This window comes from Elephas maximus, chromosome 10, assembly GCF_024166365.1.
Source record: "Elephas maximus indicus isolate mEleMax1 chromosome 10, mEleMax1 primary haplotype, whole genome shotgun sequence".
NCBI lineage: Eukaryota > Metazoa > Chordata > Mammalia > Proboscidea > Elephantidae > Elephas > Elephas maximus.
The window spans coordinates 90,305,313-90,321,459 of NC_064828.1; the positions used below are offsets into that span (position 1 = coordinate 90,305,313).

Consider the following 16,147-nt stretch of genomic DNA (forward strand, 5'->3'; position numbering starts at 1 on the left):
ATCTATCCAAAAAAAGGTGAAAGACAATCAAATTAAAAAAAAAAAGAAAAATACAGTATCAATAAGCTGAATCCAATTTGACAATGTCAGAATGTGATTAAGAATATATTCATATTTGTAGAAATTCTGCTGTACAGCAACAGGGAAGAAACATAAAAAATCTTTAGCTATTCAGATATGTAAAATGTCAATTAAATTGTTATAATGAACTTTTCAAAACAGATATTTATAATGTATGTGTATTCATAATATTCATAACAATATTCTTTAGGATTAGTAGCTCTCCAGTGAGAAGCCCTGGTGACACAATGGTTAAACACCTGGCTGCTAACTGAAAGGTCGGCAGTTTGAACCCACCCAGCTGCTCCACAGGAAAAAGAGTTGACGATATTCTCCTATAAAGATTACAGCCTAAAAACCTTATGGAGAAGTTCTACTCTATCACATGGAGTCACAGTGAGTCAAAATAGACTGGGCGGCACCTAATAACAACAATAATAGCTCTTCAATGAATCAGTGGGTATTTCTACCAACTAATGTTATGCAAATTTCATGTTCTAAAGCTCTAGAAACTCCTAGAAAGACTTATTGAAATTCTGAAGTCTGAGATGTGAAACAACAGTATATTGAGGGTTACCAAGAAATAAGAGTATAGTAAGACTATGAATAATTAAATTCTGTAATAATTATGAGTCCCCACTATGTGCTAAAAATGTGCTAGGTGCTGGGAAATATAGAACGGGCAAAACAGACTTAGTCTCTACCCTCTAGGAGATTGATCTACTAGAGAAAATAGCCATTAAATCATTACATAATTGTGAAGAATTTATTAAGGAGAAAGCTTAGGATTCCAAGGGAACATACGACATAAGTTTTTGAGAATACCCCTGTGCTAGGTTGAATACTGTCCCCCAAAATTCACATCTACCCAGAACCTCAGAAGGTGACCTCACTTGGCTATAAGGTCTTTGCAAAAGTAATTAGTTAAGATGAGATCATAGTGAGTTAGGATGGGCCCTAAATCCAATGACTGATGTCTTTATAAGAGAAAGGAAAGGGAGATTAGGATATACAAAGACATAGACACACAGAGGAAAGATGGCCATGTGAAGACAGATGCAGAAATTGGAGTGATGCAGGTATAAGCCAAGGATTGTTGGCAAGCACCAGAAGCTAGGAGAGGGGCACAGCACAGTCTGTCCCTAAGAGCATCCAGAAGGAACCAACCCTGCTATATCTTGATTTTGGACTTTTGGTCTCCTGAACTATAAGAGAACAAATTTCTGTTGTGTTAAGCCGCTCAGTTTGTGGTAATTTGTTAAAGCAGTCCTAGGAAACTAACAAATTTCTCTGAGCAAATTTCTTCTAAGTGGAATATAAAGAATGAATAGGAGCCAGCCAAGCAAAGGGGAGAGGAAGCTCAAGAGAGAAATTCTACAGGCAAAATAACATACAAAAGGTTACAGCACAAAGAGAATTGTACAGCTATAGAGTCCATAATGAGAGGAAATGTGGAACAAGATGAAGCCAGAGGGTTTTGCAGCCCTGATCAAGCAGGGCCTAGTGGGCAAAGCTAGAGATTTTGCACATTGTTTCTAAATAACAACATTGCATGCAGCAGTGCACACCACCTCCTCTGTTTTACCAGTAAATTTCTTAGGTGCTCCAAGAACATCGGGATTAACATGCGATTAATCTCATCTGATATAAAGGCCCTCTCAGTATAAGGCATATTTATATCAAGCCAAAAGGTCTACTTACAGTATCAAGTATTTCTTTGGTATGAGCTGCTGACAAGCAAAATCTGGCTCTGGACTCAATAATAGGGGTAGCAGGAAATCCCACCACAACCACACCTATGTTCCGCTTCAACATCTCCCGTCCAAAGGCACTGTAAAGAGAAAATAAGGAAAATAAGCCAGGAAGAGTAATAATGCACACAGTAAAAAGGTCTTGCTGTCCTGATTTAGACTCTCTGGTGATGTGGCCACTGGAGACTTCTATTAGGAGTTCCCTCTAACTTCTCTTAAAGTTAAAACTGACAGTTCACAAAAACTTCTTCTATCCAGTCCTAAGGTGGTTTTCTCCCAAATGGTTCCCTTCACAAAGGTGAAATAGTTGGTAGAGGCCAATTAGTGCAGCTACCCTAAGAGATTTGAAACTGAAGCCTTAAAGAATGTCCCTGATATAACAGTGGCTTAGAAGCTTCCAGATGAACTTGAGTTTAAAACCTGGTCCTCGAAATGATAGCTTGGCAGTTTGAGGGTGCAAAGGATCTCCTATAACATGGACATCTTTCTGCAGATGGGAGAGCCAACTGGCGTGAGCCCTCCAGGCCAGACATTTCACTAATCAACTAGGGAGCAAGGCTGCCTTTGGAATTCTGGGTTTCTTTTGGTATTTGTTGGAGGCCTGGTGGCACAGTGGTTAAGAGCTTGGCTGCTAACCCAAAGGTCGACAGCTTGAATCCACCAGCCCTATGGGGCAGTTCTATTCTGTCCTATAGTGTTGCTATGAGTCAGAATCAGCTTGATGGCAATGGTTTTTTGTTTTTGTTTTTTTTGGTATTTGTTAGGCCAGTTCATCCCCTGGCTTCAGCAGCTAATTATCTAGATGGCATAATTCTGTTTAAAGTCCCTGCCTCAAGCCAAATTGGTGGCATGTAACTTTACTCATCTGTATCTGGTCTAAGTAACACAATTTTAACTTTCATGTAAATTTTGTTATTTACTAAATTATGTTGTTCTTTGCCTTTTCCTATTGTATCTCATCTAGATAAGATATATTTTATCTTTGTAAAAAAACTTTTCCTTTAAGCAGTTTACAGTATTCCTTTGGGAATAAAACATCCTGCACTACATTAATGCCAACTTTTCAGCGCAGCTCTCACAGAGTTTCTCACCCTCTCCAGTGCCAGTCCATCTTCTTCAGTGTACCTCTCCTTTGTACCAGGACCTGAACACCCATATTTTCAGCACATGCTCCCAGACTATCTAGTGCTTTATTCTAATTCTAGAGCTTCGAAGTTTCATCTTCTCTGAATCTTAATCATAATTTACAGTCAGTTTACCTGTGTAGAACAGATTAGACACAAGACCACCAGCTGCCAGTGAGTAGACTCCAACTCATGGTGACCCCACGTGTGTCAGAGTAGAACTGTGCTCTACAGGGTGTTCAATGAGTGATAAAAAGTGGATCGCCAGGTCCTTCTTCTGACGTGCCTCTGAGTGGACTTGAACTTCCGACTTTTCAGTTAGCAGCTGAATGCTTAACTGTTTGTACCACCCAGGGACTCCAGATTAGACACAGTCCTCTCTAATGAAAGGACTTCAGAATAAGTGTGTCCTCCAGGTCCAGTGGAAACCCTGGTGGCGTAGTGGTTAAGAGCTATGGCTGCTAACCAAAAGGTCTGCAGCTCGAATTCACCAGGTGCTCCTTGGAAACAATATGGGGGCAGTTCTACTCTGTCCTGTAGGGTCGCTATGAGTCAGAATTGACTCGATGGCAGCGAGTTTGTTCGTTTGTTCGTTCTTTCCAGGTCCAATAATCCTTCAAGTTTATTTATGATAGTTCCATTTAAAGAAGTGTAAAGAAAATCCTACACCTCTGCTTTGGTCCATTTCTATCATACTCTCCGAAGGCCACACTGCCAATTCCCCGTACGACTGTATGAAAACTGAACTCATGTTTTTCCCTCAGTAATCACATTTTCCCAATTTCTTCCTTGCTACCTTTGGAACCACCATACTTCCAGTTTCCCCAATTTAATTGTCTCTGCTATTCATGTCAATAAAAACTTACTGAATATCTCAGAGGACTGTGGTAGGCGCTGGGGATTCAAAGATGAAGAAAAATATCTGTTCCCTTGGTAAATTCAATCAAATCTGAGGAATAATCCTTATCCAATCTTATATTTAAACTTCAGCTAAAAACTCACCTATTCCAAAAAGATTTTTTTTTAACTTAGCCTTACTAAGAAGACCATTTCTTTACTCTCCATCTCCTCTGCAATTTTGCATATAATTGTTTTTCATATAGTTTTATTTGTTCACATTTGGCTTTCAAATGTCTTTTGGTTTCGTTATACATCTGGTCTTTTCAAATACACTGAAAGCTATTCCAGGGTAAGGCTTTCCATTATATATGCCTTGCACAAACCAAAGAAGCTAGTGTAATCTCACATCTGGTAAATATCCAATAACATAGCCCTGACATAACCTCTCTGACCTCATAACCCACAAGTCCCCCTTGGGCACTGCACTCTGGCTCCACTGAGCTCTTTGCTATTCTTTCATCAACTGAGCTGGTTTCTGTGTTATGGCCTTAGCAACGCTTCCTTCCCCAAATGGCTAACTCTCTCAGCTCCTTCTAGTCTTTGCTCAAATGTCATTTTTTTCTGAAGTAAATTCCCAACAAGGTCTACCCTATCTTATTTAATATCATAATCTGCCCTCTCATAAGGGATTATCAATCCCTCTTATGCCGCTCTATTTTTTCCCACAGCATATCTTCTAACATACTGCATAATTTACTGATTTATTACGTCTGCCTGACTCTGGCCTCCCTAGAACGTAAGCTCCATGACGACATGGGTTTTTGTATTTTGTTCACTGATCTATACCACTCCCCTAGAACAGTGCCTATGTGATCTGCTCAAATGTTTGTCTAATGAAAGAATAACAAGTCAACAAATTTTGCAATTTAGAATCTACTATTTAATTGATGGCATATCTAGCAAATGAAACTTAACACAAAGAAAATGAGACTTTTTCCTCAACAAAATTCATAACCCCTAGTCTTATATCACAGCTATCTGAAGTCTAGTGAGAGACCAGTCCACAGTCTACAAAAAAACATACCCGATTTTGGCCGGCATGTAGAGCATCAAAGGCACCACTGGAGAATCTTCATTTCCATAGATGATGAAGCCCATCTCTTTCAGGCGTCTCCTGAAATACCTGGTGTTTTCAGCTAACTGCTGTATACGCTCTTTGCCTGGAAAATCATGGGGCGGAAAAACAAAATACCATTAAGAAAAAGGAGAGGAAAAGGGACAGTTGTCTGCTCTATCTCCATTCTCTCTAATCAGTCCTATGGCTTATTTTTTTATTTCCAATGTAATATTTTGGTACAGTGAATTATACAGAATATAAATACGGATTTTTGTTTTAAACTCATGAAATTAATATTATTGGTCTTAAGACTTCAACACCCAAGCTGGGACCACATCTGCTATCTTCAGTGGCATCACCAGGGGGACGCAGGGGAGGGGGCGTACAGATTGCACTGGGTGACACCAAAATGATTGTCTATTAAAATTTTTGTGTGGTGTTTCTGCAGGAATTTATTATATTTTATAAAAATATCCCTGTAGTTAGTTACAACAATAAAAACATTGTTCGTAAGCTCATACATATATCAATATACCTACAAGGCTAAAACTCTATGCTAACTTACTTTTTGAATCTTCTGATGTTCTCCAGTCAGAGCTGTCATTATCACCCAATTACAACGATGCCTAGAATCACGTGGTTTCATCTGCCTGCTACAAGCTGTGCTACAAGCACGTGCTGTTGTTGTCGTGGCTGCCAGTGTTTTGATAGTTGCTGATTTTGTCAAATTTTCTGGTGTTTTAGCTACAATATTGTGTTAATTAGTATTTGTGAACCTAATCAATAACTTTTTAGAGAATGAAGTAGTAATTAAAGGAAAAGAAGGAGTGATATACAGGAATTACGGTTTACAAGTAACACTAGTATAAAACATCACTAAGGATTCTGTATGGTCTGGTACAGGAGGAGGTCCATGGCGGATGGTGACACCATGAGCTACCGAACTGGGTGACACCAACCCCAGTGACACCACTGGCTATCTTGCTTTGTATCCTACCATATTAGGTGTTAATCACAGGTCTTATAATAATTTAGAAAATAAAGTTCAACAACTAATAGCTGAGGCACTATAGTTTCCCTAAACATTTTCAGCCATACACTAAATTAGCACTCTATACATCCCTATACAGTAAAATACAGTAGGTAGGATATAGTTATTATTATTCTCATTTTACAGGTTAGGAGATTCTCACAGAGGTGATAAATTGCCTACAGTCACACAGAAATAGGTGGCACAGTTCTCTCAACTGTTGAAATCTCCCAACTTCAACAACTGTCCCAACTAACTGTGCTATAATTAATTTTATAGGTAAGGCCAGAGATAAAGCCAGTTAGGGCCCAAAATTTTCAAGGGTTTCATTTTTATTACTGCCTCCTTAAAACTCCTTAAGTAAGGAGCTTTAATAAAAAATATATCCATAATAATATTGCAAAATAATATTTTAATCTTCCTTGGTTCATCTTCCCTAAAATGCAAGTGGATTAAAACATATATTCCTCTAATTGCTAAGAGACTAAATATTTGGCCAGGTTGACACTACGGTGGGTCAGTCTGTGAACACATATACAATTGTTCCATTATCTGCAGCAAGCCAATAAATTTCAAGGATCAGCTCACCAATAGCTAAGAACTGCCTTATGGTCTTCTCAACCATGAACACTCATGAGTAGGAAAAGGTTACAGTCACTTTCCCACATATATTAGAAAGTCAGCATATTCATATTTTAAAAAAACCCAAAACATCATACAAAAGACAAATTATCCAATCAGAAATGCAGATGGCTAATAAATGTCCTTAGAAATAGATTATTAACATACGCATTGTTGATGGGAAGCCGCTCTAAGTAAGTTTGCTACAAATAACCTGACATTAATACTCTTTATGTAGATAATTTCAAGCTGACCTGAGAATTACACTCAAGCTTAGATTAGCCTAATTGATATGAACATTGAAGAATATCATTTAAGCGACATGTTCACATCTTACAAAGAATAAAGCAGATATTAAAGCGTGTTATATTTAAGCAAGTTGGGAATTAAAGAACCAATTTTCTCCTAGAAATAACAATACGTATGTACATTTAGAAGAGGCTTCCACTCTGACCATGATGGTGTACCAGGGACCAGATTTACCCTCCTGCTGTGAAACAAGAGAAAATTGGACAAAATCACAGTTTTCAGACTTTGGACCACAGGCAGTGCAGGACTGCTGCCAGAAGGCAAACAAAGAGGTAAGCCTTGCGACTGACCCCCTACTGCCTGGAACAGGTTCCAGGCTGTAGCAGAGGAACGGGGAGCCCAGTCTCTTGAGTTGAGGATACCAGAGATTGGAGTCCAGGAAGGCTAAGGTGGTAGAATTTGTTGGACCACCCACAGGAGAGGAGGGAGGTACAAAGAGAGAGCTTTGGAAATCTGCAGAGGGGTCCTGCTGACCCTTTGGCTGAGTACTGCTCTGCACATGTATGAGAAGAACTATTAGAGGCCAAAGAAAGATCCATGGGAATGTGGTAGACCAAACAACTCCTGGTGCTCACACGGAGCTGGGGATAGTTTGAATTCTTACCTGCCAGGATGGAAAGACTATAACACATGGGGCATCTATCTGATAGACTCCTCCAGAAAGGTGGAGCTTAGCAGTGAAGCTAAATCAGCCCCGAACTAAAGGCTGCTCTGGATCTGCCCTAACAAAGCTTAAAAATAAGCCCTGAAAGGATCCAGCTGATTCCAAGAACAAAGTCCAGCATTATCTAAAAGTATGCAACAAAAAACAGCACCCAATAATGTAAAATTCATAATACCTGACATCTAATTTTAACATTCTAGGCATTCAAAGAAACAGGAAAATATGACCTACAACCAGGAGAAAAGTCAATCAATAGAAAAAGACCAGAAATGAGTATTAGCAGACAAGTATGTTAAAAAGCTATTATAAACATACTTTATTTGTTCAAAACAGTAGAGGAAAACATAAACATGACGAGGAAAGAAAGGAAATATATAAAAAGGAACAAACTGCTGACACACAATGAGGATGAATCTCCAAAGCATTATGCTGAGTGAAAGAAGCCAGACACAAAAGACTGTTGTTGTTGTTAGGTGCCGTCGAGTCAGTTCCGAACAGAACGAAACACTGCCCGGTCCTGCGCCATCCTTACAATCGTTGTTATGCTTGAGCTCATTGTTGCAGCCACTGTGTCAACTATTTATTGCATAATTTCATTCAGATGAAGTTCTAAAACAGGCATAATTATAGTGACAGGAAACAGCTTAATGGTTGCCAGGGAGATGGGGAGGGGACTGAAAGCAGCATAACGGAACTTTGTGGGATGATGAAATATTCTATACCTTAATTTTATGATGGCTGCACACATTTGTTAAAACTGATAGAATTATATACTTAAGTTTGGTTAGTTTTATTGTATGGAAATGATACCTTATTAAATCTGGTTCAAAAAACTAAGTGACACATTTGGATATTAGTATGCATTAATTTTTTCCTGTATGGACTTTGTCAATTTGCAACCCATCATTTTTCTTATCTCTCTGTCCTCTTATCACAAACCTACTAGCCTCTGTTAAAAAAACAGAAAGAAATTTCATTCTAAGCATATTAAAAAAAAAAAAAGATCAAGGAAAAAAGAAATGTTAAGAGATTTAGATTTCGACATTTGCTAATCAATTCTAAATAAGTTTCTTTTAACAAAAGGAGGTGGAGATCTCAGCCCCATCATTCACTGTCATATGTTCCCTGACAAGAGTCGCAGAAAAAAGATACATCTAAAACAACAACCCTGTACACAACTGAATATACTGGAAATATGTACTTAAAACCTCCAATTTATTTATTCTTATAATTGCAGAGTACTATTCCACTGTATGGACCCCGGTGGCACAGTGGTTAAGGGTTTGGCTGCTAACCAAAAGGTTGGCAGTTCAAATCCACTGGCTGCTTCTTGGAAAACCTATGGGGCAATTCTACTCTGTCCTATAGAATCCCTATGAGTCAGAATCGACTCCACGGCAAAGGGTTTGTTTTTTTTCATTCCATTGTAAGGATATAGGACGATTTGCTTATCCATTCAGTTTACCCCACCTGTTGAGGGACATCAGAGTTGAGCTTACATCAATCTTCATTTTGACTTTATAGTTTAGATTAAAAAGAACTCTCTCCTAAATACATATTTAAACATCCCAGCCATAGGGTCATAACCAAACAAGAAAATAGTTACCGAAACTAGCAGTTAATAGCTCAATTTCATTTGATCCTAACGGCTGTAGGTGGCTAGTAAAAAAATGTACAGTTTACATTTTACACATAAAGAAACAGGCCCAGAGACGTTAAATTACTTTCTCTAAGATCTTTTATTTAGTAGGAGGCACAAGATCTTCTGACTCCAGTCTAGTCCTTTCTCTTCTACACCACGGCAAGAAAATTATTTAATTTTCACATTTTAAAGTGTAACCCTTTGCTGGGCAACAGTATCTGTACTTTACATTTTAAACAGCTCTTCCTGGCAAGTGTGTGGGGTGGAGTGAGTGGGTGAAGGGGCCTCGGGAGACACAGGTGACTCTGAGACAAGTGAAAAGTAGTCCTTCCAATCAGCTCATCTTCAGCACCGGAACTGGAATCATCACTGGTGGGCAGAGGACTAAAGACTGAGGGGGAGACTCAAGGCTAGTGACTGGGAGAAAAGTCACCTGACTTTGGGTGGGAACAACAAAAACAGCGGTCAGGGTGAATCGCAGAAATTACGTGGTCTGTTTATCCGACAAAACTCCCAGGCCGGACCATAAAACCACCAATATTTGACTCTTTTTGACCGAAAAAGGCAGTTTCTTACGGTTTAACCTAATAATTTCAAAGATACCCTCTAATAGGAAAAGCCAAATAAAGTAGACAAATCAGTAAGCCCTGGCAGTTATACAAATTGCAAAGTGGTTACCTCTTACTCCTGAGGCGATACTGAATTTTAATGGACCATACGGTAACTCATTTTGAATTAAATATATAAAGTACCAGTTAATATTAATGCAACCAGGGCAATTATGATTTAAGTCCAATGTGCTAGCTAGGGGTTGTCTTACTTTAGAGTTTCAGCAAGTAACTGGTCTAGCACAAATTTAAAACAAAGAAGAAAGCTGGTTAAGCATTGTTAAAAAAAAATACTCAAGTTTTAAAGGTCTTTATCCTCACCTCAGAAAGAACACAGCATTCTTCCCTACTTGTCAATCATAAATCTCTACTTTTAAGGGTGGAAACATCTTTACTCTGGAGAAGCAATTTGGAGAAAACAAGCTCTGTACTGATTCTCTTGAACTTTACAATTGAACATTACTGACAATTTATTTATATAGTAAAGCTTTTCCGGTGTGTGTACTTCTCTGATCTGAGTATACACAGAAACGAACAACCAAAACAAAGAAACTACACCACAAAAACAACCAGGAGAGTTGAAAACTGTGTGGCTGTCCTTTTGGACTTCTTCAATACAGTTTGTTAGAATGAAATCATTTTTAGAAACTCTTCTAATAAAAACTATGGAAGAAAGAGAAAAAAGTAAACATGTGTGCAGTTAATTCTGAGAAAATGTAGCAGACATCTTGAATAGGTCATTTTTAGTCTGCAACTTCTTTGCAATAAATTTTATGCTCAGGAAAGAAGTAATGAATATGAAAGATCAATAGGCTGTGATAACATTGTTAGATTGTTCTTTTAAGTAAACACAAAGCCTAGAAAAGGTGGGGGGGATAGGCAAAGAATCACAATTACCTACCTATTCACAACCACTAAGGGCTTTAAATCACTTTTACAAAATAGATTTAGAGAGCCGTATTTATTTCCACTGCCAAATAGGGTTTGAAGTTGTACCAACCGCATGCCAGCCATTTTAAAAAGGAATCTCTATCAAGGTTTTTTTTTTTTTGGTTATCAAGTCTTAATCCCAATTTCTCAGGATTCTCAGCTATATAATCTTAAAATTGGAAGGAACTACTATATTATTACTTAAATAAATTTCATAAGCCCTCTTAGACAAGTACCCATCAGAACAGGCAGTGGTCTATGAGCTACAAATGTTCTAGTCTCTAAGCTGGCTAAAAAATCTGGGTAACACCTAGATACAAGGTTAGGGGTACAAAGGAAGCAGGCATTTTGTCTTTAATGGCATTAATGCTAACTACTCAGAATTTATGCTTCAAAGAGAACAGCAAGTACTCACCTGCTTAAATAGCAACATAATTTTCAATTTAGCTGATGAGCTTTTATTAACTTGTACTATGACCCACAAAACATATCTGAACATGCAGCTTCAAAAATAACATTTCCAGTGTTAAGTGACATCTTTCAAGATAAATTTAGGACACACATAGAAAGGATGTTCAGCCAGCGTGGACCCCTAACTCACATTACACTCCATTCCCTAACTCACATTATACTCCGTTACACAGCTCTTCTTAGGTTTCCTGGATACGCTGACAAAATCTGCCTCTCTGGGAAAAATAAAATAAAAATACTGCTGCTCCTCAGACTTGTACTTTCCAACTAAGTATAGTAGGCTGGGTGAATCTGAAATCAAAGAATTCTCCCCCATCCCTTCTTCTTAATGGTCATAATCTGAAATCAGATAGGAATAGACTTATGGGTTTTCTTAGTTTAAAAACCCCAAACCAAACCTGTTGCATCAAGCTGATTCCAACTCACAGCAACCCTACAGGACACAGCAGAACTGTCCCACAGGGTTTCGAAGGCTGTAAAACTTAACGGAGGCAGGCTGCCCCAGCTTTCTCTCATAGAGCAGGAGGTGGGTTCCAGCTGCCGACTTTTCGGTTCGCAGCAGAGTGCTTTAACCACTGCGCCACCAGGGCTCCTCTTAGTTCAGGGTCCTCCAAATAGAACAGATAGTCCCAAGAATGATTTCAGTTAGTTTTCAACATTAACTAGGAGTTAAGGAACATTATAGAGGGATAAGATGTGGAAAAGTACTATCCATCAATCAAAATTTACATTGAGAGTATTTTATATAATGCCCCTTTTATTCAATACTTTATATCTAAGACTTGAACTCTGACTTTGATTGTCCCAAATATTAGTTTCTACAAATCTGAGGAGGTAACATCTCAAACTATAAACTCTCCTGTACAAAAGGTATTACTTTTGCTATTTGGAAGTTTACTTTTTCTAAAATATTTTACTTTGGTTGGATAATACTGAAAAGAGACAAAGGAGTATACTTCACTCCTGTGGTTTTCTCTTCAAAAGCATGTTTTAAAAAACAGAAATCAACTCAGATATCCCCAGTGTTTGCTTCCCCTATGGTAAGAATGTGTCTCCACTGAGATCTGAAATTGGAGCACCTATCTTAAAGACCTCACATTCAAGTGTTTATAATATTAGATAAGTCAAATCCCATAAAAGTTCTTTTCAAAGGTTACTCCCACAGTAATCATGAGCGCCTTTAGTACTGGCTCCCCTTTGGGTAGAGAAAAGCATGTGATATACCAAGCCCAGTATCAGGCTCAATAAATGCATGTTCCCTTCCTTTTTTTTTTTTTTTTTCCCTAGCAAAGCAATTTTTAATCCAGGGAAAATTATATTTCACCTATCTCTAAACATTACCAAATCAGCTTACTCACTTGCCTTCCCTCCTGCTACTTCACAGTCTACTGTAAGTGAACGGAAGAACATGTTGATTTACATGGAGTTAAATTAATTAAGCACTCGCTTGCACCTGTGGTGCTACAGTTAACTCAATGCTATGACAGCAGCTCAATCGTTTCTTCTCAGCTAGAAGTATTTTAGGCTTGTATGAGGGAGGAATCAGGTGTGACTTACTAACTGTTGCTACTTTGTTAGCTCCAAGAATTTTAAGTAGTTTGCATGGCTGAAAATCTGAGATGCAGTCAAGATGACCCTTGACTGCAAGTGTCAAAGAGACAAGCAAATTTGAACTAAAAATTCAAATTTCTTTAATGCTCAACACTTAAAACCACAGCATCTTTCATGCACCAGGTCAGTAACTTCTAAGAGGAAGAACAGACTTGGTAGGCCTTTTAGACAGAAGCAAATTTAAGAGTTATTTTACAGCTCTGATGCCCAGAGAGGTTAAATAATTCATAGTGGAGGAACCAGGATTCGAATCCCCTGGTTCTTCTGGTACTTTTAACCACTACTTACTGATCCACTCCAGCTCCTGTATTAAGTAGGACTGACTAAAAGAGAATGTTAGGTAACACAAGGGTTTAAGGGGAGAACACCTGAGGAACTCTGTTTAATTACACATAAGTGACGGTGTATGCTGGCCTATCCCCTTGAACCTGACCTGCCTACTAGGAATCCTTCACTGACTAACCCTGCCTCCACACCAGTCCAGGTGCCCACACCATGTCTCCTTGATTCTCTGGCTCTGCTCCACCTGTGCAGAGTCCCAGGGGAAGAGGTGGGACCAAAGACTTCCTTTTACCCTGCATTCTTTTTTTCCAATTTCCATTCTAAGATTTCTGCCATTTCCCCCTTTCTGCACCCCAGAAATACTTCAGTCAACCAATTCTAGTGCTTCTCAGTAAGAATGCTATTGCTATTTTGGGCAGGATAATTCTTCAGTGTTAAGGCTGTCCAACACTCTATAGAAAATTTAGAATCATTGGTCCCTGGGCAATAAATTCCAATAGCATCTCTCCCCACCCTGGTTGCTGTGACAACCAAAAATGCCACTACACTGTTCCAAATGCTCATTAGGTAGGTGGTGCTGTCCCTTGTTGAGAACTACTATTGGCCCTAAGAGTTATTTCTTCATAGCGACCATGGGTTTCTTTTCTCTTGTACTCTTAAAACTGAGTTGGAGATTCACTGCCACTTTATGATCTTGGGAATGTTTTTACTTCTCTTAGATTTAATTACCGTATTTATGGTACAGGTAGATATAAATGTGGGGCAGTACAAAGCCACGCACTGGAAAAATCTAATATAAATATTAGCTAATTGACTAATAGTATATTAAAAGGCAATATTCAATGATTAAGGATGGCCTATCCAAGAGATGCAAGAATAGTTTAATATTAGAAAAATCTATAGAATTCATCACAGTACAGAACTAGAGTAGAAAAATCACATTATTTTCTTAACAGATGTAAAAATAAAGCATTCAGTAAATTTCAACGCCTCCTTATGAGAAAACCTTTTAGAAAAATAGGAAGAGAAGGAAACTTCTTTAACTTCACAAGGACTATCTACCAAAAACAGCAGAAGCGATGCTTAACAGAAAATCTTTAAATAAATTTCACTTCAGGTTCATAATCTGGAATAAGAATAAATAACATTTCTTCTTTTCTACTTCCATCTCTACTTTCCCCTATGGGAATTTGTTTTAAAAATGGTTAAAAAGGTTACCCCAGGTTGGCAACTCTCATACATTGCTGGTGGAACTGTAAATTGGTACTTTGTAAAAGTGGCCAATATGTACAGAACCTAAACAGATGCCTCCTCTATGACCCAGCAATTCCACTCCTACACATATATATACCCAACAGAACTGTGAGCCGAAAGACATGTACGAGAATGTACACAGCACTCTTAATAAGGGCGAAAACCAGGAAATAACCCAAATGTCCATCAGCAGAACGGATAAATTGTAATATATGTAAACAATGGGATACGAGACGGCAATGAAAATGAATTACTGTTATAGTCTAACACATGGATGAATCTCTAAGACATAATGATGAGTAGAATAAGCCGCATCCAATCACACAGTGAAGAACGTATGATTCCATTTACATGAAGTTCAAGAATGGGCAAAACTAACATTTAGTGACATAAGTCAAAATGGTGGTCATCTCTGGCAAGAAGATGTGGACTGAGAAGGGGCACAAGGAAGCCTTCTGGGATACCGGAAATGTTCTATATAGTGATCTGGGTGGTGGTTAGATGAGCGTGTTTTTTTTATAAAAGTTCAATGAATTGCATACCTAAGATTTGTGCACCTTTCTGTACGTATATCAACACTTCAATAAAAATGAAGATAAAATTTTAAGCAGTTGGAGAATCAACTGAAGTAACAAAACTTAGAATCATGGTTAAAATTCTGATCCTTCTACTCATAATCATTCATATATATATATATCTCCAACTAATATTTAATAATCACTCTTTTATTAAAACAGAACAGCACCATTTAGATACAACAGAGGTGGGTTCCGGCATTCTCCTCTTGGCTTTTATTAAGACAAACCTGAAAATCTACCCAAACTTTTGATGCTGGTTGCTCCAAGAATTTGCAAGCCAAGGGAAGTATTATGAAAACAGTACGTCAGAGTCGCAGCCCTTGTCTTCAGGCGGAAATGAAAGCATAAAGGGGCTAGTCCTTCCTTTCTTTCTCCTTGTCCCTTTTTAAATAATCATATGAATGAATACACAAATGAAAGAATGTTGGCCATAAAAAATTATTTTCCATCCATGTATTTACTTTCATTCCTTTAAAGTCCTTTTTTCCCCCTAGATGTTTTTGGTATAATATTTTTCTTCTGCATACTCTACCAAGAGGGAGAGGCTGACGGAAGGCTGGTACGAAGTATTAATAATGTAATACAAACCTGGTTCCGCCTATCTACTGAAGGCTGCCTTTTAGAAGAGTTGTAGGACAATATAACTGAAACTATTAGGGTGCAGTGGAACTATTCAGCAAAGTTAAGGATGATACCACTGTAACACTGAAGCATGAACAGATGCTTCACGTTCATGGAAGATGTCGACTTGGGATTAAAATGAGCTTTCCTGTCTCTGGGTGAGCATAGTATCAACGTACAATAAAAGTTCTCCTGAAACACTTTCTTAGAGAAAATATACTCTCTAGGAAGACTGGAGCCTGAAATTCTGAATATCTAATTTGGTCATACTGGTAAAGTAATAATTTCTGAGCACTAACACCTTTGAGAGTGTTAGAAGGAAGGAAGGGTTCACTGAGAAGTAGAGAGTCACTCCCACCTTAAAAGGGATGAAGTTGAGCGGGGTGTGTACACACGGGGAGAGAGTTTGAGGAAGGGCTTAAGTGTGATGTCTCAGAACTAAATAAACCCAGGTAAACAGAACATTCTTTACATGTGCAAGCATATCCTTTAAGAGTGAGAACAGCTAGGATTCCTGACTCTGCTTATTCAGGAAATCTGAGTTCCAAAAATAACTTTTACTTCTTCCAAGTAAGGGGAAGTGGAGATGGCAAGTGAACATTTAGATTTGATACCAACAGCAATAAAATATACT

The 16,147-nt window shown here is 38.3% G+C and overlaps 1 protein-coding gene across 1 annotated transcript in view; it reads right to left on the reverse strand.

The window, feature by feature from the left end:
• The window catches only part of SPTLC2 (serine palmitoyltransferase long chain base subunit 2), a 132,412-nt gene that overhangs the window by 15,886 nt on the left and 100,379 nt on the right, over window positions 1-16,147 (reverse strand). Inside the window, exons 10-11 of the mRNA XM_049897378.1 lie at window positions 4,860-4,995; window positions 1,762-1,891 (exon numbers count right to left, since the gene is read on the reverse strand). Coding sequence (XP_049753335.1) covers window positions 1,762-1,891; window positions 4,860-4,995 — 266 coding nt within the window. The remainder of the gene's footprint in view (window positions 1-1,761; window positions 1,892-4,859; window positions 4,996-16,147) is intronic.